The 26,256-nt window shown below is 42.3% G+C and overlaps 1 protein-coding gene and 1 long non-coding RNA gene across 15 annotated transcripts in view; one reads left to right on the top strand and one right to left on the bottom strand.

Annotated features, from left to right (window-relative positions):
- plch2a (phospholipase C, eta 2a) overlaps positions 1-26,256 on the top strand; it is a 215,287-nt gene that overhangs the window by 142,200 nt on the left and 46,831 nt on the right. For all 14 annotated transcript variants that reach the window (XM_032519816.1, XM_032519814.1, XM_032519815.1 and 11 more), the window contains 3 exons: positions 8,164-8,310; positions 13,338-13,581; positions 13,977-14,106. In XM_032519816.1, the coding sequence (XP_032375707.1) occupies positions 8,164-8,310; positions 13,338-13,581; positions 13,977-14,106 (521 nt within the window). The remainder of the gene's footprint in view (positions 1-8,163; positions 8,311-13,337; positions 13,582-13,976; positions 14,107-26,256) is intronic.
- LOC116691951 (uncharacterized) lies at positions 6,701-24,384 on the bottom strand. The gene is made up of 3 exons (XR_004332589.1): positions 24,374-24,384; positions 16,103-16,108; positions 6,701-6,794 (listed from the first exon to the last, which is right to left on the bottom strand). It is a non-coding gene; the product is annotated as an uncharacterized LOC116691951 (long non-coding RNA).

Below are 26,256 nucleotides of genomic sequence, written 5' to 3'. Positions count from 1 at the left end.
CACACACACACACACACACACACACACACACACACACACACACATATACATATGCACACATTAAAACAAGGACAAGGACACAAATACTAAATGTGTTGTTCATGGATTCATGGAGCTGTGAAATGTTCACAGTAAAAAACAGAACAGGCGTACTCACTTCTCAGAGAGAGAAGCAGCCGCTTCTCAGCCGATGATAGACACCACAGTGCGTTGCGAGCCGTTTATCCTCCTTCTTTCAGCCATCTCCAGTAGTTGAAGCCCTCTCAGACACGACCGAGCTGCGAGTGTGTCCTAGGATGCCAAAAAGGGGAACAAGCAGCCTGCAACTAATAACATCTCTTCATTGACCACCACGCCATTTGGTGTATTAGCCAAAAGATGTGAAAGGTACCTGGGTTACTATTGCAGACATGCAACATCGTCTGCTGTGTGTTTGTCATGAAACATGACAATGGTGATAGTTGTAAACCGAGCCCTGGGTATCCTGCTCTGCCTTTTGAGAAAATGAAAGCTCAGATGGGCCGATCTGGAATCTGGCTCCTAATCAGAATCAGAATCAGCTTTATTTGCCAGGTATGAGCACATATACAAGGATTTTTCTTTGAAGAATCTTTGCTCACAACGTGCTTACACATACAAAACAACCAAAACCTTATGACTTTCTTGGCTTTGCCCGCCCAGAGAATTTGGCCCCCCCATGAGAGAGAGACATCATGGCTTTCAAACGAGCAAAGTGGCAGTTGGTCAAGGCCACACCCCCAGCCTCCACCTTGCCCCCCCCCTCCTTCTCAAAAAAAAAAGAAAAAAGTCACAGACTCAGAAACAGCACATACTATGGAAAGCTCATTGTGGGACTGGCTCTAGTGGCTGTAACTCTACACCAAGGCTGAATTTTGGGAAATAGACTTCAGATACAGTATTAGGGACCACTAAGGTCTACATAAAAGAGACTTCAGATACAGTATTAGGGACCACTAAGGTCTATATAAAAGAGACTTCAGATACAGTATTAGGGACCACTAAGGTCTATATAAAGAGACTTCAGATACAGTATTAGGGACCACTAAGGTCTATATAAAGAGACTTCAGATACAGTATTAGAGGACCACTAAGGTCTATTTAAAAGAACTTCAGATACAGTATTAGGGACCACTAAGGTCTATTAAAAGAACTTCAGATACAGTATTAGGGGACCACTAAGGTCTATATAAAAGAGACTTCAGATACAGTATTAGGGGACCACTAAGGTCTATATAAAAGAGACTTCAGATACAGTATTAGGGACCACTAAGGTCTATATAAAGAGACTTCAGATACAGTATTAGGACCACTAAGGTCTATATAAAAGAGACTTCAGATACAGTATTAGAGACCACTAGGTCTATTTAAAGACACTTCAGATCAGTATTAGGGACCACTAAGGTCTATATAAAAGAGACTTCAGATACAGTATTAGGGGACCACTAGGTCTATATAAAGAGACTTCAGATACAGTATTAGGACCACTAGGTCTATAAAAGAGACTTCAGATACAGTATTAGGGACCACTAAGGTCTATATAAAAGAGACTTCAGATACAGTATTAGGGACCACTAAGGTCTATATAAAAGAGACTTCAGATACAGTATTAGGGGACCACTACGGTCTATTTAAAAGAGACTTCAGATACAGTATTAGGGACCACTAAGGTCTATAAAAAAGAGACTCAGATACAGTATTAGGGGACCACTACGGTCTATTTAAAAGAGACTTCAGATACAGTATTAGGGGACCATCAACACTGTTGATGTTCTGTGGTGCAACCCAATAAAGTAGCTTACAAATTGCTTTAGAAGATCTCAAATCAGCACATATCGTTATCTCGGACCCTGACCAGACAAAGCCTTTTCTTCCGCGGGGCAGCTTCCTCCGTCTCTCTGACACTGACCCCGGGTCTGGTTCTGACACTGACCCCGGGTCTGGTTCTGCAGCTGCCTTTACTCGCTGACATTTACACCGAGCGGACGGGGCGACTTGATGTAGTGGAATGATTTTACCTGACTCTGTCTAACCAAACAAAACACACACACACAAAATCGACGCGTCGTTGCCTGAAGATTCGAATATTCGACTCTTCTGGGGGGGGCACCCCAAGTGGAGCGTACCTCCTTCCTGAGGCCTAAGCACCAACTGTTTGTCCCAAACCACTGGACTGTTGGTTAATTGATTACCCCGGCCTTCATTATCCAGGCTTCATCAGCCTTCCACAGGCTATGACTAACCTTTCCAATGGGTTTTGACATGCATTGTTTCCAGTACTTAGCCTACTGCTAAATGGGTGCTGGTCTTTGGTTTTTGTTTGAGTGTAGAGATTATTATTTCATGGCTTGCGTTGACATTTCATATTTGAAATATTATTTTTTTGCAGTTAGAGTATCATGGATAGATAGATAGATAGATAGATAGATAGATAGATAGATATTGATCCCAATAAAATGGGGAATTATAGCGTTTCAGTAGCAAAAACAGTCACATAGCACAGAATATAAATATAAATGAAATACCAGGATACAATACATATTGTGTATACATTAAATAATACTAGGATAAAATGCAAGAACAAATATTTGATTATACATACATACACAAGTTGGGAATACAAAAATGTGCTACCCAGTTGTATTGGTTAGTTGATTAACCTGCACTGTAAAAGTGGGCTACAGTGTTCGACTTCTAAAGAACAATTCGTCCACCTAGAGCCTACAAGCTTTACTTCCTTCATGGGTTAAACCCGTGGACCATGCTGCTCCTGTGTTAGCCCTCCCTTGGTAAAGTGCAGTAGGTATTTCAAAAATTTAGTTGCCCTCCCAAGGGGTTTTCCCCACACACAGCCTTCTACATCGCAAGTGCACACACGTTCTCCTTTTAGTCGACTGGCTGGGGAGTTTGAGCACAACGTGGCCTCGTTCCCCGCCTCGTCATCCGTGAGGAAATCGTGTGCAATGCGACCGCAAAACAGGAGTGTGTTCCATGTTGAAACACGGCTCTTTGGTTGCAGTTTAACTCATCTCGCAACGTGGAAAAAAGGGCCATGCTGCTTTGTTCCAAACTGATCTCCACTTAGTCAAAGAATCAGATATCCTGACCGTGGAGATAGTGGGTCGACAGTGGAGCTCTCTGGCTCCGTGTTGAACTCTGGACACAGACAGCAGTGGCAGCAGATGTAAATATTGGCCAGGAGACTGTGATGTGGTTGTGCAGCTTATGTTTGACAGGAGGAGAAGATGACATACGTTTCCAGCAGTGTGCCATCCTGACCGGAGAGCCTGCAGAGTCTGGATGCTCTCATTCCAACCAAACTTGACAGCAGCTCATTTCATGGATAACTGCCTTCTGTCTGGGCCAAGAAGTGCTGATCCATAACTCTGCTGCTGGGCATCAGGCGCTGCAATCAGCCAGCAGCTACAGAAATAACTCTTACACTTAAAATCAATAAAAATAGCTGGTCCTCTTGCTGCATTTATGTTGCGTCCAAGAGTCCAAGCTGTAAAATCATTGAGGTTTAATTGGTTATGGATGATGTCCCTTTAGCCACATTGAAACCAATCTTAAATAGCATTGGTTATAACAGGTGTGATGATTTTACAAACCATATTTAATTCAGTTATGATGTTTTGGAATTGGCAATGCAATATTATTCGCGGGACGTTGTATCTAGGCTAATCAGTGTCAGTTACGTGCAGGACTGGGTATCCACACTCAAACAGTAATTTTGTTTTTGATGCCTTGTTTTGAGGAATATAACCATTATTTAAATGTAGTAATGCACACATGAAGGAGCATTATGTTGCACATGGTTTAGCATGTGTTTGTGCAATAACTGTTTCTTTGTTTTTGTTTCCAGAAAACAGATCTTACCCAATTTTAGTTGAATATTGTCGGCACCCAGTTCAGTACAGCCCAGTTTGGCACTTTTTGGGTCTGCTGTCTCTGCAACTTGGAAATCTAGCACTCCCACACGATGAATCTAAACATCTTCTACTCTGCTAACCCTTAATTTTAATACTTGAGTTCAACATACCCACAGCACTTGCTGTAAAATAAAGTGAACTGGGTCTACAATTAAAAATTACCCGACTGGCACTGTTAAACACTGACGCATTAACAAAAATGTTAATTAATGTGCATTGTCCGAATCAAATAAAAATGATAATACAAACTGTAAGGATTTCAAGTCTTTTTAGGGCACTGTAGGAAAATTGCAGAGGAGGCAGGGAGAGACGTAAAGCAAAGGCACTGTGAGGTGAAAGAGACAGGTGCATGCAGGTATTCCAAAAAGACAGTAAGTGAGTTATTTTAATTTGACCATTCACCAACACTGTCTGCAGTCGGAGCTGCAGTAGTGGCTGTGACACACTGCTAATGGAGGCTATTAAGGTACTTTAAAACCCTTAGCCCTGGCACCTGTCCATTAGACCCAGAGCATACAAATAATTAAATCACCTATCATAACTATGCAGATGACACCCATGTTGACCGTGTTGTGCTGCCAAGCCACTACAGTCCCATAAATTTTGCCCCCAATGCTACATCAGGAACATGTGGGGGTTTCTGAAGCCATTTGTCACTCAGACGAGCTCTTCTGAAGGCACATACTCTAAAAGCCAGTCAGAAATCCTGGCTCAATCACAGACTTGGAGCTAAACGTTAACAGCCACAATCCGCACTGGCCTCCAGTGTGTCATCAAGTAGAGTTTAAAGTGCTGCTGCGTTTCTTTCAATCTCTCAACGGTTTAGGGCCAATATCCATCTTGGACTGTCTAATGAACCCTCTTTAGCGGTCTGCTAACTATTCCCAGAGTTACAACTACGGAGAAGACGATTTTATTTACACACTCAGCAAAGATGGACCAATCATGAGTAGATATAGTACGCAAGACTCGCCCCAACTTTGACAACCTTTTAAATTCACCTTTTACTGCCTTTGACTGAACCTTCAACAATCATTATCTGTTATGTACTTGCATCTTTACCTTTTTTAAATGTGTTAATTGATCAGTTTACATGCTTTTAAGAAGCTGTAGGCTGTGTTCCCTTTTTGTTTTCAACGCACAATGTCAAGCACTTTGTATTGCCTTTGAAATTTCCCTTGCCTTTACTTTTACTTTTTGTAGTCGTTGAACATGACACTTTTTACACCATGTTTCTTTGCTAAGATGAGCCTATTTTAGCCAAAATGATGACACAGAGCACACTGCAAGAAAGCAGTGGTGTGTTGCCAAATACAGTGTTAGCCTACCATTGACCCGGCGGTGGTGTGGTTGAGTTGTGCACTTTGCTGATATGATAGGATGGGATTTCGATAGCAGAGGTTAGGAGAACAGAAGTGATCTACATTAACGATCCCCTGGGGATGGGCTTTCCCACAGCCGGGCCAAATCAATGCGCAATAAGAGCAGTCCATCACTGCTGGTTTACTTACTCACACAACGAGTTATTGGGGGTGTTGCATTCAGGTCACATTGGTGAAAATGAGATCCAGGTTTAAACTCAATATTGTCGCTCGACATTTGAAAGTGACATGTTCCTTTGTTGGTGTTTTCTGTGAACTGTCTTTGTCGATAATCCGCCTCATCAAAAACATGAATTCCTTTGGAATCGATACATTGGACTCTTGATTTAGATTAGGGATTCCTGGCACAACTTCACCTGCTTCCTAGGTGCATGGAGAAAGAATAAAAGTCTGAAGAGGTCAGAGAACTTGTAGAACAAAGCCAAAGGGTCTGGCAATAAAGTTGTTCTTTATACTGCTGGTATTGCTGGAGTTTTGACCTACATGGGATCTTATTTTAGTAACTCAAAGAAATCAGGGCACATCAAAAACACGACAGTCCTCCTGGGGGATCCCGAGGCGTTCCCAGACCAGGTCTGAGATATAATCCATCCACCTGGTCCTGAAACACCTCCCTAGAGATGCCCAAGCCACCTTAACTGGCTTCTTTCGACGTTAAGGAGCAAATGTGTCTTTTTTTTTGCAAATTGTGCTGGGTTAACCACAAATAGCCATTTTTCTGTGATTATGTGTAGATGTCGACTCAACACAAACGTTTAATAGTAGTAGTAGTAGTAGTAGAGTGTAGTTGTCGTCATACTCTGGCCTTAATGTTATTTTAATACCAGCTTTTATTTGAAACTTCCCATTGAGTGTGAGTGGTGTAAAGCAGCAGACATGTTCCACTCCATGTGTGTTGGTGCTTTGTTAACCTTGTTTAAAAACGTGTGCGTGCTGAGTTGGCCTAATTCCCTGCACGTTACGGGGAAATAGTTTGATAGGATGGGACAGACACTTGATAATTGATATTATGGCCTCATAGAGTGTATCCGCGGCCCAGGGGCATGTGGCTGTCCACATCATTAGCTTCCTGTGGAGGAACTGTCCAATTCTCCCCCCGAAATAATGGCAAGGACAAAACGAGGCTTGGCTGCATTTTCACTGGCACCATTTTCACCATTCTCTATTTAGGCATGTCCATTATTCTCTATAGAAGGTGTTGTTGGTTGGGTAACACTTCACAATAACAATACTTATTCAAGTGTAAATTTATAGTTAATTTGACTTTAGTTAATTGTAATTTTACTGTTACTATGTACTGTAACAAACGATTTATAATGTTTACTAACTGTAAACGATGCTTTACAAAGTATTTATTAACCATAAGTAGGGTTGGGTACCGAAACACGGCGCCAATGGGGCAACGGTTTGGACGTAAACGGTAGTAATGAGATCGAATAAAAACGAAAATTTCGGTGCCTGACTCTTTAATTTTTTTTAGAAGCATCGCTGCATGGGACGCTATGTTACCGTTAGCTAGTAGCTGGATTAAACCTAGAGCTGGGCAATATATTGATATTATATTAACATCGTGACATGAGATTAGATATTGTCTTGGATTTTGAATATCGTAATTTGGCACAAGTGGTAACATAACATTTTGACACCATTCAACACGCTCAGTTAATTTTAGTATGATTGTTTTGACCACGGGTAACAACTCTGGGCTAACCCATACATTCATCAGTAACGGTAACCGTGCAGATAGACGACTAATCGAATGGCAGTAGGTCGGGTTGAGAGCTGACAACATCCACAGTCAGCCCCCACTGTCATTACAGCATTGCAACAATACTTTGTTAAAATAACCAATTATAGCAGGGGTCTTCAACGTTTTCCAGGCCAAGGACCCCCAAACTGATGGCGAGATGGAGCGGGGACCCCCTAATTATATATATTGTATAACATTGTGTTATATCAAACTGGTCCTATAGTGCCATGTGTGCATTGATGACTGAAAGACATCTTCTGCCTCCATTTATCTGTTCACTACAGTGTGTTGAGTTCATGTTAATGTGGATTTAAAGACATTTCAATTAGTGGAAAAAATTGCAGGGGGGGGGGGGGAATATAAAAAAAAGTCTAATCAACCAAAACTTTCGCGACCCCCATGCAGTACCTCCGCGGACCCCCTAGGGGTCGCGGACCCCCTGTTGAAGACCCCTGAATTATAGCATTATTAATACTTAGTAGACATTAATTGTCTTTTTTTTTTTAACAGTGAAATAAGTATGAACTTAAGTTTAATTAACTATCCATTTACCATTTATTAGTAATAGTTATGACGTGTTACAGTGTTGGGTAATTCCTCGAAGGTGTACAGTGATTTCAGTTAAGTGGGGCTACTGTAGAACTCCCTCGCATCTAAAGAGGTTTTATTGATTTTGTGTTTTCTGGCATAGTCTACAGTGTGAAGTAGAGAGCTTATTACGGGGCTTTTCGAGGAGAAATTGCCTCTCGGCTGTCATCTATCTTCTCTTCTTCCTCTTCCTCCCACGAGACAAGCAAAGCCCTGTCAGCAGTGACGGCCTCATCCAATGCATTTGCTTTGCTTTGTGGTCATGTGAGTGTATGAGTAAATAAGTGTGTTTTAGCGTGAGAGCCCAGATGGAATTTTGTGGAAAGACACACACACACACACACACACACACAACACACACCACACACACACACACACAATCTCTTGAATGAAAGCTGTCTGTAACACACACGTATTCTCAGTTGCAGTGCACACTCCAGCGGTTTCTCCTTTTGACAACTTTCCAACCTTTCCCTTGTCTTTCTGTCTCCAGTGGAGAAATGCATGACTTCCATGCAGATGGGGACCCAGATGGTGAAGCTCCGCGGCGGCTCCAAGGGACTGGTGCGGTTCTTCTATCTGGACGAGCACAAGTCCTGCATCCGCTGGAGGCCGTCGCGCAAGAATGAAAAGGCCAAGAGTGAGTGTCTTTTTTCCCCCCTTTTACAGTCAAGTGTGTCTCACTCCTGTAGTTCAAAGCAGCCGGTTGTGCTTTGTGTGTGTGGGATACCAAAATGTGCTTAAATCTGGGAAACGTTGTGTGTTTGATCAAAGTCTAAGACTGTCCAAAGTAGTGCAACTTTGCACATTTTTGCGGGTCTCAGGTAGGGGTGACACGGTTTGTGAACGTGCACGGTGGACGCAGGAAAAACTGGAGATGAGATGTACAGAATGACCTAAATTGAAGAAAGCGATTGTTATTGTAAGTGCAATGATAAGTTAAAGTCCAATAAGTCCTTTATCAAACTGTCAAACTGTATGAATGTGTCCCGGGCAGGATGGGAAATGAACTAACATTGTACAGTAAATATTAACAAGCCACTGACGGACATAGTTCATGTTTGATTTATTCAATAAATTATTATTTTTGTCTCAAATCATTTTCATATTATACCAACACATTCAGCATCCTGAGCGTTTTTGGTAATGTTACTAGTAGGCTTGTGCGATTCTGCAAAAAATACGAATCCAATTTTTTTTGCTTGAATTCTTTTGACCATGACAAAACAAATTGGCAGTACCAAACATAATTTTTTTTTTTTTTTTTGGAACCAATAGCACATTGTGCATCACCACAGGCTTCAATGAAGAGAAGGGAGAGCATTAAAACCTATTTTATACAGTCTATGTATACATCAATCAATTTTACGTTTAACGTATTCTGACTTAATCAAAAGACGGAGCTTTTGGAGTTCCTCTCTTTTTCTTTTAAAGGATAGCATTTTTGTAAGAGCTACACTGAAGTTGGCAGTTTGATAAATGCAAGTTATTTCAATTGATATTCTGTCATATTTCAATCTTCATGTGCTAAAAAGGCACCTGCTCCCATAGATGGTAATACGCATTCTCCTTTTTTTGCCAAATAAATGAAAAGCTTGTTGAAATCATCAGTCTTCCCTCTCGCTGTATCAAAATCTCAGACAGACACAGACGGACCTTCCTGCAATTTATAGATATATTTTTTTTAATTTTGTGGGCATTTTAGGCCTTTTCAGTTTTCGCGGTGACTTCTGCTTCTTCTTCTCCTCCTGGAAAACACGGCCGTGTTGCATTGTGGGATACGGGAGTAAAATGTTGGGCACATTGTATGTACACTCAAATTAGCTGTGCATTGCGGGTATTTTATAGTGGACTATTTGTGTATGAAATTAACCGCGGCGAATTCGAACGCCACTACAAAATGGCTGTTCTGTTTCTGTGATAGGGAGCGGTTTCAAACACACCCCCACCCTCAGTTTGCACCACTCAGGGGTTTTGTTAGCAAAACGTAGACATTTTATGCTAACGTTGCTGTCAGTTTGCCGATTGTATGACTCTTCTGCACTCGTACTACATTTTCAGCTTGTCACAGGGGAATATTTCCATCATTTATTCACAAATATAAAACAAGGTAAAGACGTCTCGCATCACCTGGAGCCTGCACCACCGTAAGTGTTGTCATGAAGCTGGTTAGCAGTTGGCTCATTTAATTCTTGCTCCTAAACAGTCCCTCGGGCGCTGAATGTGTTTTTGTTGCATTTCCCCTGCATACTATCTGCAACAAGCAAACAAAACAGTTCCCTGCAGTGTTTTAGAATTAAAGAAGGCAAAGGGACTTCTTAGCAGCAGCTCCCAGAATGGCTGGGCGTTTCATGGGGACATGGGGGGGCTCAGTTTCCTGTTGCTCTCCCTCCTCTGTAGCCCTGGATTTAATAAGCTTCTTAAGTGGACTTAATTATTCATCAGCTTTAATCTGCCCAAACAGTGTCTTACACACACTTGCCACTAAATGGAAATGACAGAGGGTTTGGGGCTTTCTTTACAGACATTGGAAACTAAATCCCGGAATTTATCCTGGATCTGAAACCTTTTTACGGTTGAATGAGTAAAACGTGAACACAAACGCTACAATCCAATCTTTCTTCTGCTCATAACGTTTGAGAAGCGCTGTCAGTTTTGTGTAAAGGTAACGTAAGCTACTTTCACACACCGTAGCGGGGGCAGTCCTCACACAGCAGGACTTTATTTCTCTTAATCCACCCTCCACACACGTCTGATAATCTGAAACTCCAGCTGTAATGACACGTTTTCTTATCTAGGCTCTCCACTTGTAGACATTTGGTCGACATTGACAGAGTCAGGCTTTCGTTTCGCTATACAAATGCACGTTCCCAGCTTTTAGTCACATCCCAACTGACAACCTCGCCCTGTGTTTGTCATTTGATACCATGACAGGGCTCAGTCACCGGAGAGGAATACACTGCAGCCTTATTTTGCAGCATATTCCCTGGCACGGTGTTAGATGTTCTCTGACCTTTTAGAGGCTTATCACAGAGCGCCCACTGGGACAGACTGACAGAAAGCACTGCAGGCTTCTGGTCTGCTCCTACACTGAGCGGGAGCCCTTTGTGTCTGGCATCACATTTGTCCTTTCTGGCCCAAAAAAATATAGCGGACGCGCCACATGGCATTGTCTGTCCCCTATTCCCATCTCACCACCATGGGGAGCAGAGCATTCAGCCGCTCTGCTCCCCATCTGGAATTCAATATATACTTGGTATACTTAGAAATAGATTAATTCCCCCATTTTAAATTGCAACTCGAAACACATCCTAGAACCAGCCAACATACAGTAATACCAACCAGCCAAGCAAAAATGCACTTACAGTGATAGTTTGTTGTTCATTTTATTATTCATTTTGTTGGTTATTTTATTGTATTGTTTATTTGTGTAGGGACACGTATAAACCTACACCAATGCCACACACCCCAGCATTTATAGCCCAAGCTAATTTACAATGCCCGTCCGCAGGGCCTTCTAAAATACCTTAATATCAAGACACAAACTCTACAATAGGTATGCACATTAAACCAACTAAAACTCAGAACTCATTACTCAGCTGGATTTAGGATTTAGGAGTTCCTCAAAGTGCTCCTTCCACCGCCCTATTACCTCCTCAGTTGAGGTCACCAGCGTCCCATCCTTACTGTTGGATGGTTCCCCCACGTCCCCCTCTTGAGGTGGCGAAAGGTTTTCCAGAAACACCTTGGTGTCGTCCGAAAGTCCTTCTCCATGTCTTCTCCGAACGTCTCCCACACCCGCTGCTTTGCCTCTTTCAGGGCAGAGGCTGCAGCCCTTCGGGATATTTGGTACCTTTGCAACTGCCTCCGGAGTCTTCTGGGATAACAAATCTCGGAAAGACTCCTAAAGTCGGACTGCTTCCCTGAACACAACAAGGTGATGGTTCACAGAGATCCTTGTGATACCTATAAAATAAAACCTCTTACAAGTAAAAGTCCTGCATTCAAAATGTTGCATGGAATATTAGCAAAATGAACTTTAAATACTCAATGCAGAAGAAGAGCTGTAGCATCCCTTAGAGAACACTGAGGCCATGTCCTCTGTATTTGTGTAAATGTACTTAACTCAAGGTCTCTGAAGACTGACCAACAGACATCGTCCTCAAGTACTGCCGCCAGCAGCTCATCAAATATTTAGACAGTAGTAGTAGTAGTGGTTGTTGTTGTTATCCCTATCTACCAGATACCGGGTGTATACTCTTGCATTATGTATAAAGGTGCTGCAGTCAGGAGAAGCGTGTGTACATGTATCTGGTTTGTGGAGAACACTGACGGCCACATGGGAGCTCTCACACAGCACAGCAGCAGCATGTCGAGTGACATGTTGATGGCATCTTTGACATCCAATATACAACTGTCACAAAACCACTAGATCTTCACGTGTGTGTGTGGTGTGTGTGTGTGTGTGGTGGGGGGGCACCCTGTCACTGCATTATGAATGAGTTTGTATGTCAATAATGTTAGAAAGACAGATGTAGATTGGTATTATGGTTAGCTCCTCTGGGCATATATGGATAGTTTTTTGGGGAAATGAACCTAGTCTGTAAAATTTCCAAAAACAGCAAGAAACAGACGTACTGATCCGTGTGCTGGGGGGGGGGGGGACTAATGAAGGACTCAAAGCGGTGCACTATTCCTGAAAAGATGTCATTACCATCTCATAAATGTTGCATCTTAATCAACAAAGCTCTCTGGGCAATGCTCGTTGAGGTGACTATTTTTAATCCTCAGTATCATAAAGCTTGAAATAGAATGAAAGAATTAACACTAAATTGTCCCCATGCTCACAACAACTCACTATCTTTGCCAGAGCCTGGAAATTCTCGAAAACCAGTAAAATGCTAAAGACCACAGCAGGATATGTGCTGTGTGCTATCTGCTTTTGAAAGTCCACAAGGCTTGAAACCTGGAGGTCTACTTAAACCACCGGTGGAAGTAGTGTTGCAGTAATGCAGAGGTAGCAACATCTCCTATTGTAACTAAAACCACCTACACATGATGTGGTAGGGCGCAGCGCAGAGAGGCAAAGCACTGCCGCTGATCTTTGACCGCTTCATTGTGGTCAAAGGTCAACGGCAAAGTTTGAATAATTTGACCTCGGAGCGCGGAGCTAGAAGGCAATTCTGATCTGTGCAGCTCTCCTCATCGGAAAACAATGGAAAGGCCGGTGCAGAATGCTTTTACTGTGGATCAGGGGGCTTTTACTTTGAAAGTCAAAAGCAAAAATGTACTTAAAGTATCAAAATTAAAAGTACTGATTCGGGGGCTCTTCTGTCAGAAAGTCATATTATTGGCTTACGCAGTGTTTTACTGTTGTGGCTGGTCTTGGTGCATCTGATTTAATACACTGTATACTGTTTAGTAATTGAATCTGGAACGGCACATTTCATAACAGAAGGTTTTGCAGAGTAAATGAAACTGTCAATAAGTCTAGTGCAGTAAAAAGTTCAATATTTCCCTCCAAAATGTAGTTCAGTAGAGGTAAAAAAAAAACCAGCATAACATTGAAATAATCACGTAAAGTCAAAGTACCACTGACTTGTCCAGTACTAACTATTTTGTTCCATTCCCCGACTGACTAGCTGACTTCCTGTTTCCTCTCAACAGTCTCCATCGACTCCCTCCGGGAGGTGTGCGAGGGGAAGCAGTCCGAGATCTTCCAGCGCTACGCCGAGGGCTGCTTCGACCCCAACTGCTGCTTCAGCCTCTACTACGGAGAGCACATGGAGTCCCTGGACCTGGTCTCCGGCACCGGAGAGGAGGCACGGACCTGGATCACAGGCCTTAAGTATCTGATGGCAGGCATCAGCGATGAGGACAGCCTGGCCAAGAGGCAGCGCACCAGAGACCAATATCCTTCACTTATACTTATACATATGTCTAATTAGGCCTTGTTTTCGGCATTGCTTTGATTTGAATGGTTCTGACTCCAATTTCAATTCTTTCTTTGGACTCCAGTTCTCATCGGTTCTCTGTTCCGATTCTTTGAGGGCTGGAGTAGAAACGGGTCGCATGCGTATTTTGCAGATAAAAAGATAAGATGAGTCTTTAATGTTACAAAAGGCTTTGTAGATATACAATTAAAACAAGAAGCAGAGAAGATTAGCGACAAAACAAAGCAGAACAGGATGAGACGAGATAAAACAGAGCACAGAGCAACGATTCTTCACCAAAAGCTGCAACAAGACAAACGAGGAAATGTCCTGAATCTTCCTGCTGCCTTTCCTTAACCTCCCGCGTCATCACGTGGCTGAAGCAGACCTTCACCGAGGCCGATAAGAACGGCGACGGCAGCCTGAGCATCAGCGAGGTTCTCCAGCTCCTGCACAAGCTCAACGTCAACCTGCCCCGACAGAAGGTCAAACAGATGTTCAAGGTACGCAAACCGTGGCAGAGAGGAGGTAGTCAACGGTAGAAGGTCCGGCAAAAAAAAGAGAATTTGCTGCACTGTAGCATTTAGTAATTATTAAATCATTATTATTTATCCTCTTATTTTCACGTTTTCTTCAGTGGTTGCTGAAGCAAATCTAAACACTAGCTAAGTTTCCATACACTTGTCAATCAAATTATCTGAAGTTCGGTTAAAAAAACACATGTGATGACAACAGACATAAACACACGTGTGCCTTATTTCACATATCTCCCAAACTGAACAACGGCCAGTTTTCTACCCCAAAGTGATGAATGTTGTTGGTAGATGTTGCAGGGATCCTGTCTCAATTCTCTACACTCAGAAGACAAAGTTCTTATAGATGAAACTCTGGGGAAAGAGTCTGCGGAAACATTTCTACAAAGGTCATGCTACGTTGAATGGCAGCTTGTGACATTTGTCAGCTATGAAATAGGTCAAGTCAGTTTTATTCATATATCCACAGATGCCAGTCAGAGTCCCTCAGTCGGCGGTTGTGGTTTGTAAGTTTGGAGTTCTGCAACCCCAAAACCCAACAGATACCAACAGTCTGTCTCTCTGCCTGCATCAGTCGTCTGCAGAAAAGGGTTTCATTTAGATAGATAGATAGATAGATAGATAGTAGATAGATAGATGTTTATTGATCCCAAGAAAAATGGGAAATTCCGGTGTTACAGCAGCAAAATCAGTCACAAAGCACAGAATGTAAATGTTAATGAATTTGTTCCGTGTAAATGCGTAATGCCGAGCAGGAAGACAAACTGATGTTGACTGACTGTTTCATTGCCATGGCACGCTAATGTTCAGTAATGGAGGAAATCAAGCAGAAATCTAGCGTGGGCTGTCCATTCGAGTGTGTGCCTGAAATATGGCAGTAACTGTTGGGTTCAGTCAGGTCAGGTCTTAAATAATAATAATAATAATGTACACTTTATTAATCCTGCAAGGGGAAATTACAATGTTTTCACTATGGGTTTTTTATTACACACATTACACACAGGCCTGAATTACACACACACCTACAGTACAGTTATAGTACCCATACATGCATGAAAATGGAGAGATGTCGGAGTGTGTGTGGGGGGGGGGGGGGGGCTGCCCATGGAAAGGCGTCCCGAGCAGTTGGGGGTTTGGTGCCTTGCTCAAGAGCACCTTGGCAGTGCCCAAGAGGTGAACTGGCACCTCTCCAGCTACCGGTCCACCACCACGCTGTGGCCCGTCTGGGGACTTGAACCAACTCCCCTACTGACTGAGCCACAGGTCTGGTTCAGGTCTCCGTTTAAGGTGATTCAATAATTTAACAATAGTGGAACTATCACAGAGAAAGTTTGAGGCGGGTTTCTCCCCCCCCCCAACCCTTACTGGGCAGCTTATGTCATCGTTGGGTGGTCTGGACAGAGGGTTGAAACTTGCAAATTTGTGTAAAAGTAAAATGTAAAAGTTCACATTGTGACAGTTTGTCTTTATCCCTTTTATGGTTTGTTTTTTTTATGGTCAAGGGTTGCCAGCCAGGGGCCTGTTGCACGAAAGTAGAATAAAGATATCCAGGATAAGTGAAAAAGCGCAGCTTGACTTAGTGTGACCTGCTCATCGCGGCTTAATCGGTTGCACGTTTGCCGAGCCAGGATGAACAGGTGGAGCTATGTCAAGCCAGGTGTAGATAGCCAGGATAAGTGCACGTTCACGGCTTTCTCAAATAGACCACGTTATCGATCACAGATTTACTGATGCAGAGATGAGAAGACGCATGCGCCATATGTTTCACCCAATGAGCAGCATCTTCTAATGGAAAGTAACGAGGAGGGGAAGAATATGGAAAAAGGGAAATACGGCTCTTATTAAACGGAGAAAAAAAGCCCAACATAGCGGACCCGACTGAATATGTGGGGGTGTAAAAATATTTACTTTGCCTCAAAAGTGAGCAGAGGGAACTAATGTTCCTCGGGAAATGGACCCTACGGACTTTAGGCTTAATTTCAAACCCTTAGTCACAACGTGAGAACATGTTTTACAACCATGCACAAATCTCTATAAGCTATATCTAATTATTTATACAATTAATGTTCATATAGAACAATCAGAAAGGGACAACAACTAGAAAAAAAAGTAAATGACTTCAATACACGCTGTGAGCATATGTAAAACAATATTCATGTTTTTTTATTCTTCTGACAAGTGACCGCACCAAAATAAAAAGATGAAGAAGCATTGTGGTGTTCCCAGTGTGATGAATGATAACTCCACTACATACGTGCTGTATATAGACCACGTTATTATATCGGTGATGTGAGACTTATTAGGAAGGTTATGAAACCAATGTAAGGTATATCAAAAAACATTAGGCCCACTTATTAAGGAGTAACACAAACTACCCTTTATTAGAGAAGGACAAGCAACAAGAAAATGAAATCATGAATGTATTGGTCTCTGACCAGTCTGCCATTATTATCATCTGGGAACATCGCTACATTAATATCATCTGGAACATCGCTACATTAATATCATCTGGAATATCGCTACATTAATATCGTCACACTTAATCTCCGGAGCGTCCTGTAGAAACCTGAAGCTGAGACCACGGACGCTGCGCTGCTCATCTCTACTTTCACAGAGAGAGTGAACACTGACACAACTCGCAAGTCTGCTGGTAGGCAATAGCCACTGGCCACCGGCCACCGGGCACCGGGCACCAGGCACCGGGCAGCAGCCACCGGCCACCGGGCAGCGGCCACCGGGTAGCGGCGGCCACCGGCCACCGGGCAGCAGCCACCGGGACGCGGCGGCCACCGGCCACCGGGCACCGGCCGCACGCCAGGCAGCCTCGACATAGTACCGTCCCACCGGGAAAAGTCCCACTCCGCATCTGGGTACCAGTGCCAGTGCAACCATTTCTAACATCTAAACAGCTGTAGTAGGGTTTAAATCAAACTCGCGACAACAATAGAGACAAGTAGCTAATGCATGTTAATAAAAATAAAGCAGAACACATGCAGAAGACAACGGAATAACTGTTAAACACGTTTATTTAGGATCAGACGGCAGCTGATTTGACTCATGAGACTCCAGGATTAATCTTAGCCTGGCTGTTAGCCTGCTCTGGACCAGGCTAGCCGCAAAGAATAAATCTCCATGGTTACTTGGCTGGGCTTAATTCAATCTGGTTTCGTGCAACCGAGTCCAAGCTAAATTCATCCAGGATAACTTGAATATCCCGGCTTAATCCCTTATCCTAGTTTCGTGCAACAGGCCCCAGGTCTCTCTCCTGACGTTGAAGATAGTTTTAGTCTAGTGTATATTGTTTGTGTTTTATATGTAGGGTAAAGAACAAAACCACACAAGTGTGCACATATAGAAAATGTACACCCTAAACGAACGATAGAATAAACCCAGCAAAACACCACACACAATTCAAGAATCCAATCAAATGTTCATATATTTAAACAGAAAAAAACTTAAGCAAAACACTCAGAATAAAGTCCCACAGAATAATCCCAATGTCCAATAATACCAAAAAGAGAAAAAGAAAGATCCACAAAAATCCAACAAAAAACTCCACCTCTGGTTTTCTTATAACTCAGTTCGTTTGTAGAATAGAACAGAAACATAAATTATTTGGGCTCAAGGCATCTTGTTAGTCCTAGTCCAACCGTACAACCAAAAATAACATTTCATGAAAAGCAAAATGGACACTTACAGAGTTTTAGTCTAATCAGTCAGTCAATTAGTCTTGTCAGTCAGTCCAGAATCCAGTCCGGGTTTTAGCGGGGTCTCAGTGAACGGCTGAGAGTTGTATCCAGAGTTTTCCAGTGATTGTTCAGAGGTTTAAATGAGCCGTCAGTAGCGTTTAAGACAACGTTTTAAGGGATAAAACCAGGGCCGGCCTGTGGCTTAGGCAGTATAGGCAAATGCTAAGGGCGCAAACCACCAGGGGGCGCCCGGCCTGTGCTGTACCTGTAACGTAGGGTGACCAGACGTCCCCGGTTTCCGGGGACAGTCCCTTATTTTGGCTACCTGTCCCCGGCTGGATCTGTCCCCGGAAATGTCCCCGGTTTTCACTGTGACTGAAAGACCCGAAATTGGAATGAAAGAAAAAACGTAGCCGATAATCGCACACCCAACACAGGCTCCAGACCGCCAGAGCCAGCGGTGCTCAGAGAGGTTTTAGAAGCCGTATTTTACGATGTTAAAAATCACTGGTTATTTACATGGAGTCTGGTGCGTTTAGCGAACGCAATTTCGCGGACTTTTATGTTTTAAAAAGGATCTTAATCTTTAACAGAAAGGTCGACCTCCTTAGAAATCCTTCCCATAATGTTGTCAGACACTTAGAATATTAATCTGAGTCTGTTAGCAGCAAAACGAGCACTTTTATGAACGTAAATACAAGCTGGACAATTATCCCATTAACTTAACTAGCGATCTCGTTTAATACTGCATCAATGTCAAAGGAAAATATGTCCTCAGTAGTTTTTATTGTATCTGATTCTCAATGAGCTGTTGCAGAAACAAGCCTTGAGCAGTAAAGCAAAAGCTGTCAGGTAAATGTAGTTCAGTAAACATTCCAACATTATGAAATATTGAGACTTTCTATCTTGAAATATTAGGACTATAAGGACTTTCTATCTTGAAATATTAAGACTTTCTATCTTGAAATATTAGGACTTTCTATCTTAAAATATTAGGACTATTAGGACTTTATATTTTGAAATATTAAGACTTTCTATCTTTGAATATTATGACTTTTTATCTTGAAATATTAGGACTTTTTATCTTGAAGTATAAGGATGGATTTTTTATCTTGAAATATAAGGACTTTCTAGCTTGAAATATTAGGACTTTTTATCTTGAAATATTAGGACTTTTTATCTTGAAATATAAGGATGGATTTTTTATCTTGAAATATTAGGATTTTCTATCTTGAGGTGTAGTGGAGTGGAGTAGGAACTAGCAGCAGGGGTGGGTCTAGGATGATACCTTGGGGGGGGGGGGCTCAGCCCCTAATGAGAACAGCTCTAGGTCTAGTGTCCCCGTTTTAAGTTTTACAAAAATAAAAACATTACTTGTTTTGGAGGTAAATATGCTTCTGAGCTGAAAATGTCCCCGGATTTTGTCTGAGAAATCTGGTCACCTTACTATAACGTCACCTTAATTAAAAAAACAAGCCCGACTTCTTTTACCTGCATCTAAATCTCATAATGTCAAAGCGTCCTAAACTGTCTGGTGCCCAGGGGAGGAAAAAAAGAAAAGTAGAGGAGGAAAAACATGACAAAGACAGAGGTAATGTTACAGTAAAGTTGATGATGATAATTATATTATTTTGCTGTTGCAGAACAATGATCGATAATAGCATCAGCCGTTAGCATGACATAGTTGGCTAATCAATAAATAGCGAGCGCTATCTGTTAGTTTTAACATCAGTTAACTGTACAGTGATGCAAGGGGGCGCCACCTAAAATCTTGCCTAGGGCACCAAATTGTTTAGGGCCGGGCCTGGATAAAACGACCCTTTACTTCTGTTGCTGCGCATTGAGCAGTAGCTCCTCCGACTTTAAGTACTCTACTGGTTTCCCCCCTCCGTACTCGATCCACTCAATCCCCAGAAGTATTCTCTCTCCTTGCTATCGCGCACCGGAAAATAATCAAACAATTAGTGTTTTAAGGGGCGGCTCCGCTGCACGAGCGAACAGCTGATGCAACTGATGATTTCAAGTTGTCACAACATGTGGATGTAGTCTTGGTCACTTTGTATCTGCGAGTACGTGTGGGATCTTTAGAGCAACATGGGAAAAAGTTGATTTAGTTTTTGTATATTAAAATGTTCATTACAATCTACTCACTATGCTTCACAGATGTGAAGGTAGTCTTAACATTAAAACTTTTAAAAGGAAATAATAAATTGTAAAAATGTCATCAAACTGTACAACCGCTAATTGGCAGAACACAGTGCAGGCCAGCTCATTAAGACAGTAAAAGAGCTTATCAGGTCACTTGTGTACTTACCTCACCTGGCAGATTGTGAACAGGAAACCATCTTGCGATGGGATCACACCAGCTGTGATGCCAGATCAGGCCAGGTGTGTAAAGAAAGGGGGCAATGGCAAATTCCCTACTTCCTGGCCCCCTTGCCTGGACCACACCCATCTTCAAACTCATCTTCATTCATAGTTTTGATGCCTTCAGTGAGAATGTACAATGTAAATACTAAAGGAAACGCATTGAATGAGAAGGTGTAACCCAACTTTTGGACTGTACTGTACACACACACACACACACACAGTGGGAAGAACAAGTATTTGATACACTGCTGATTTTGCAGGTTTTCCTACTTATAAAGCGTGTAGAGGTCTGTTATTTTTATCATAGGTACACTTCACCTGTGAGAGACGGAATCTAAAACAAAAATCCAGGAAATCACATTGTATGATTTTTAAATAATTAATTTGCATTTTATTGCATGACATATGTATTTGATCACCTACCAAACAGTAAAAATTCCGGCTCTCACAGACCTGTTAGATTTTCTTTAAGAAGCCCTCCTGTCCTGTTCTCCACTCATTACCTGTATTAACTGCACCTGTTTGAACTCGTTACCTGTATAAAAGACACCTGTCCACACACTCAGTCAAACAGACTCCAACCTCTCCACAATGGCTAAGACCAGAGAGTTGTGGAAGGACATCAGGGATAAAATTGTAGACCTGCACCAGGCTGGGATGGGTTACAGGACAATAGGCAAGCAGCTTGGTGTGAAGGCAACAACTGTTGGCGCAATTATTAGAAAATAGAAGAAGTTCAAGATGACGGTCAATCTCCCTCGTTTTTGGGCTCCATGCAAGATCTCACCTTGTAAGGCATCAATGATCCTGAGGAAGGTGAGGGATCAGCCCAGAACTACACGGCCGGACCTGGTCGATGACCTGAAGAGAGCTGGGACCCCAGTCTCAAAGAAAACCATTAGTTACACACTACGCCGTCATGGAGTAAAATCCTGCAGCGCATGCAAGGTCCCCCTGCTCAAGCCAGCGAATGTCCAAGCCCATCTGGAGTTTTCCAATGACCTTCTGGATGATCCAGAGGAGGAATGGAAGAAGGTCATGTGCTCTGATGAGACAAAATAGAGCTTTTTGTTCTAAACTAAGTAGAAGGATGAGTACAACCCGAAGAACACCATCCCAGCCGTGAAGCATGGAGGTGGAAACATCTTTCTTTGGGGATGCCTTTCTCCAAAGGGGACAGGACGACTGCACCGCATTGAGGGGAGGACGGATGGGGCCATGTATTGCGAGATCTCGGCCAACAACCTCCTTCCGTGGGTAAGAGCATTGAAGATGGGTTGTGGCTTGGTTTTCCAGCATGACAACGACCCGAAAACACAGCCAGGGCAACTAAGGAGTGGCTCGGTAAGAAGCATCTCCAGGTCCTGGAGTGGCCTAGCCAGTCTCCAGACCTGAACCCAATAGAAAATCTTTGGAGGAAACTGAAAGTCCTTATTGCCCAGCAACAGCCCCGAAACCTGAAGGCTCTGGAGAAGGTCTGTATGCCAAGAACTACAGGAAACAGATGATCTCTGGAATTGCAAACAAAGGTTTCTGCACCAAATATTAAATTCTGCTATTCTGATGAATCGAATACATATGTCATGCAATAAAATACAAATGAAGTATTTAAAAATCATGTGCTTTTTCTGGATTTTTTTCTTTTATATTCAGTCTCTCACAGTTTACCTATGATTAAAATTACAAACCTCTACATGCTTTGTAAGTAGGAAAACCTGCAAAATCAGCCGTGCATCCAATACTTCTCCCCACTGTATGAACAGTTGGCAATGTACTTGAATCTGCCTTTGTGGTAGGGTTAGTTCCACTACACTAGGTGTGCCCAGAACCACATTTAGCCATGGCCACTGTCTCTCTCACACACACACAGAGGTAAAAACAATACAAGCATCACTGTTGAGGGTGGCACTGAGCCGTGTAGACACCTGCCTGATTGCTACTCCTGCAGATGTTGCCAAGCGCACGGCTCAGCCACTAACTCTTCCGCAGTGGAGGGATTAACGTGGTGCCGTGTTAAGCGTGTTGTCTTAGCCGTCCTCCAGCAGAGCAGATTGCCCATCCCTAAGTCCAGCGGCCTGTTATCGGTCACCCATATGGTGCTGCTGGGACACAGATGGCCTCTCGTGTAATTCAGGGTAAACACACCAGGGACCGATCTGGCCCTGTATGCGTCCATGCGCCATCCCTGTAGATTTGTTTGTTCACAATCTCTGGCCAGTTTTGTTTGGCTGAACCATCGTAGTAGAGAGGGAGAAACCTGTGGACTGGACCTCTTTCCCAGTTTAAAGACGTAAACTAATCAGCATGCACCAGTACCAAAGATAATCTGAACCCTTTTCAGAGCACATTGCCACAAATGTTTGCATATAAATGAGGACACTTTCCTTCTTAGTCCTGTAAAATGAGGAGTTTGTGTATACTAACAGATGTTTCCAAAACTTTTCTCTTTCTCCAAGGCATTTATGTCAGTGAGGGTAGACAAAATATCTGCACAACACATTGCAATTCAACAGCAACACAAACTCAGATAGACAGAGTGGTTTATTGATCCTGTGTCACAGAAGCCAAATAGCATTAAATCACAAACAAATGAGATAGGAAGAAAGAAAACAGAATAAAAACAATGTAGGATTGAGCATCTATTCATCAGTACAGATACCCATAGATTAACAACAGATCCAACTGAGAGAATGTGTGTACACAAGAGTCCATATCTCAGTCTATGAGTAACATCACACAACCAGTTATGAAATGAGAATCATGAGTCAACTGAAACGATCATCAGTTCGGTTTCACCAAAACTGAATAAAAGCTTCCAACGTGAGTCAGTCAGCAGGCAACTGCTGCTCAAGGATGAACATATAAAACCTGCAGGGAGGAATGAGCAACCTGATGCAATTGCCTGCACTCACTTTGACATGCTGTTATTGTCTCGGATGTAATTTAGTCCAAATTATCGGAAGTTGTTTTTATCCTCAATGGGTGCATTAAACGGATTTTATGATCCAGGAACAGGGGGAACGTAGAAACACAAGCAGAGTGGAAATACTGAATGACTCAGCTGTTACTGACTGACCTTTAACCTTCCTGCATTTAAAAGGTCCCATGACATGGTGCTCTTTGGTTGCTTTTATATAGACCTTAGTGGTCCCCTAATACTGTATCTGAAGTCTCTTTTATATAGACCTTAGTGGTCCCTAATACTGTATCTGAAGTCTCTTTTATATAGACCTTAGTGGTCCCCTAATGCTGTATCTGAAGTCTCTTTTATATAGACCTTAGTGGTCCCCTAATACTGTATCTGAAGTCTCTTTTATATAGACCTTAGTGGTCCCCTAATACTGTATCTGAAGTCTCTTTTATATAGACCTTAGTGGTCCCCTAATACTGTATCTGAAGTCTCTTTTATGTAGACCTTAGTGGTCCCCTAATACTGTATCTGAAGTCTCTTTTATATAGACCTTAGTGGTCCCCTAATGCTGTATCTGAAGTCTCTTTTATGTAGACCTTAGTGGTCCCCTAATACTGTATCTGAAGTCTCTTTTATATAGACCTTAGTGGTCCCCTAATACTGTATCTGAAGTCTCTTTTATATAGACCTTAGTGGTCCCCTAATACTGTATCTGAAGTCTCTTTTATATAGACCTTAGTGGTCCCTAATACTGTATCTGAAGTCTCTTTCCCAAAATTCAGCCTTGGTGCAGAGTTACAGCCACTAGAGCCAGTCCCACAATGAGCTTTCCTAGTATGTGCTGTTTCTGAGTCTGTAGCTTTTGAGGAGGGGGATGGGGGGCAAGGTGGAGGGTGGGGTTGTGGCCTTGACCAACTGCCACTTTGCTTGTTTGAAAGCCATGATGTCTCTCTCTCATGGGGGGGCCAACTTCTCTGGGCGGGCAAATCAGAGAAAGGGGAGATAACCTTGCCCCTTATGACCTCATAAGTACCAACATTCCAGATCAGCCCATCTGAGCCTTCCTTTTCTCAAAGGCAGAGCCGGATACCCAGGGCTCGGTTTATACCTATCACCATTTCTAGCCACTGGGGGGCCATAGGCAGGCTGGGGAACTCATATTAATTTAAAAACAAGTTGTATGCCGTGGGACCTTTAAACAGTGTTTTACTGGGCCCAAGATAATTTAATTCAATCAAATGAGCTAAAAAATGTTTTGAAGCTTTACTGCTTAACTTTTTTATAATAATGAACGTCCGTTACAATATATAATACAATATGCAACACTGCAATTGCAAATCCTTAAAAACCTATAGTGGCCTGAGGAGAAAAACACTTTGATGGACACACGCAATATTTTCTCCGTAAACCAATCGATTTGTCTCAAGAGTAGGGAGAGTTTTCATCGACCAAGTTTTTCTTTGGTTGAATCTGTTTAGCTTCCATTATATTAGGAAACAATGATGTCCTAACGTAGCTAATAGACAGAGCTACAAAAATAAATGCCTTAACAATATGATAAGATGGTGATTGGATATTAGCCTAGTTCTCCCCCAAAGTTATATGAACGTCTTTTGACTACATTTCAACTTGTTTAAACCACAAAGTACACGATTCAACCAGAAGAGTATTAAGCTCCAGAGCTTTCCTTGTTTTGTGTTGTGTTGTGTTGTGTTGTGTTGTGTGTTGCTGGTCTGCATCCATTGGTTGAATGTGATTGCTGGACAGCAAAACAAAAAAGTAGGCTTTTTTTTTTTGCTCAATGATTTATCACAGTGGAGAACAGATGTGGAGGAAAAGCTTTGGAGCAAGGGGAAGCTGCACTTCTAACTGATGAATTAATCCATATTAGCTGTCGAGCTGTAACACGGGGGCCCACGTCTGCTAACAACTTAAGTGGCTGGGCTCATGCATAATGAATAAGCGGGAATAAGACTAGATTGATGTTTTCTGTCCAATGAAGGAAGACTCCGTTCTGCAGCTGTGCTTCCGCTACTTTGTCATCCTCATGGGGCTAAAATGTGTCCTGAATTTGAGGATGTGCTTCTGCAAAGAATTTCTTCACTTCAAAGTACTGTATGAATAACAATGCAGGTTAACTATTGATGTGTTTTCATATCCTTATCAGTGTTGGTCACCACTGATTCTTCTGTATGTAATGGAAATAGATTAATTTGAAACAGGGATAATGCACAAATTAACATTAAACTTGAAATACATGAGGAAATATGTCATGGGCCGAGTTATAGTAACACTTGCTAATATCCACCTGTAGTCCCTTTGGCAGGTACAGTTTTAAAAAGAAATTTAACAGGCTTATAGATGACGTGGTGTCCGTGGTAATTTAAAAAGAAGCAGTTTAGCAAAAACAGGGCCGCCAGCAGCCCACTTACTCGCTCTCTGCCCCAGCACACACACTCCAACAGAAGCAGCACCTTAGGCACATTAGAGTCCAATGCAACTCTAGACACTCTTTTATACACAGATACACACACAGACACAATAGAAAACAACATATCCACTATACTATGGGCTAACTAACGGTTAACATAGAAACGATCAGATATGCATTCAAATGCCCTCTGTAAACGGACAGTATTACATGCTGTCGCTGGAAGGGGCAGTTAATTACAACCTCCCCTACTTACACTTAACCTGCCCTACTTTTCACTTATCTACGGTGCTGTAAAGTCTAGACACTGTCAGATCTCCGTGATCTGCGTAACGACAGTACAGTGAGACGTTTGCCTTTAAAAGAGCAACATTAATAACCTGACAAACCATCATTCCTGAGATTAAACTACATTCTCGGTTGTATTTGCACTAAAAAACGCAATAAATAAACAGAAACATAACTCTTGCAGCTTGCAGTTCGACGATGTCGTCCGTCGGAACAACCCTAATCAGTACTTTTTCAAAGAAGCGTCCCTTTTATTCATTAATTCCCAGAGATTTGCGTTGAATCAGGGTAGATTAGATTTGAATTAGGGTAGATTTTTTATTTGATTTCATGCCGCCTTTTTTGGTGCATTTTGATATAATGTCTTAATGACAGTTGACATCAAATCAGCACATTTGTAAAATATATAACAGCAAAATGAATCCGTATCA

The sequence above is a fragment of the Etheostoma spectabile genome, chromosome 7 (assembly GCF_008692095.1).
Source record: "Etheostoma spectabile isolate EspeVRDwgs_2016 chromosome 7, UIUC_Espe_1.0, whole genome shotgun sequence".
Classification (NCBI taxonomy): domain Eukaryota; kingdom Metazoa; phylum Chordata; class Actinopteri; order Perciformes; family Percidae; genus Etheostoma; species Etheostoma spectabile.
The sequence above is the reverse complement of the archived record's forward strand: the minus strand, read 5'-3'. Positions and strand labels throughout refer to the sequence as shown.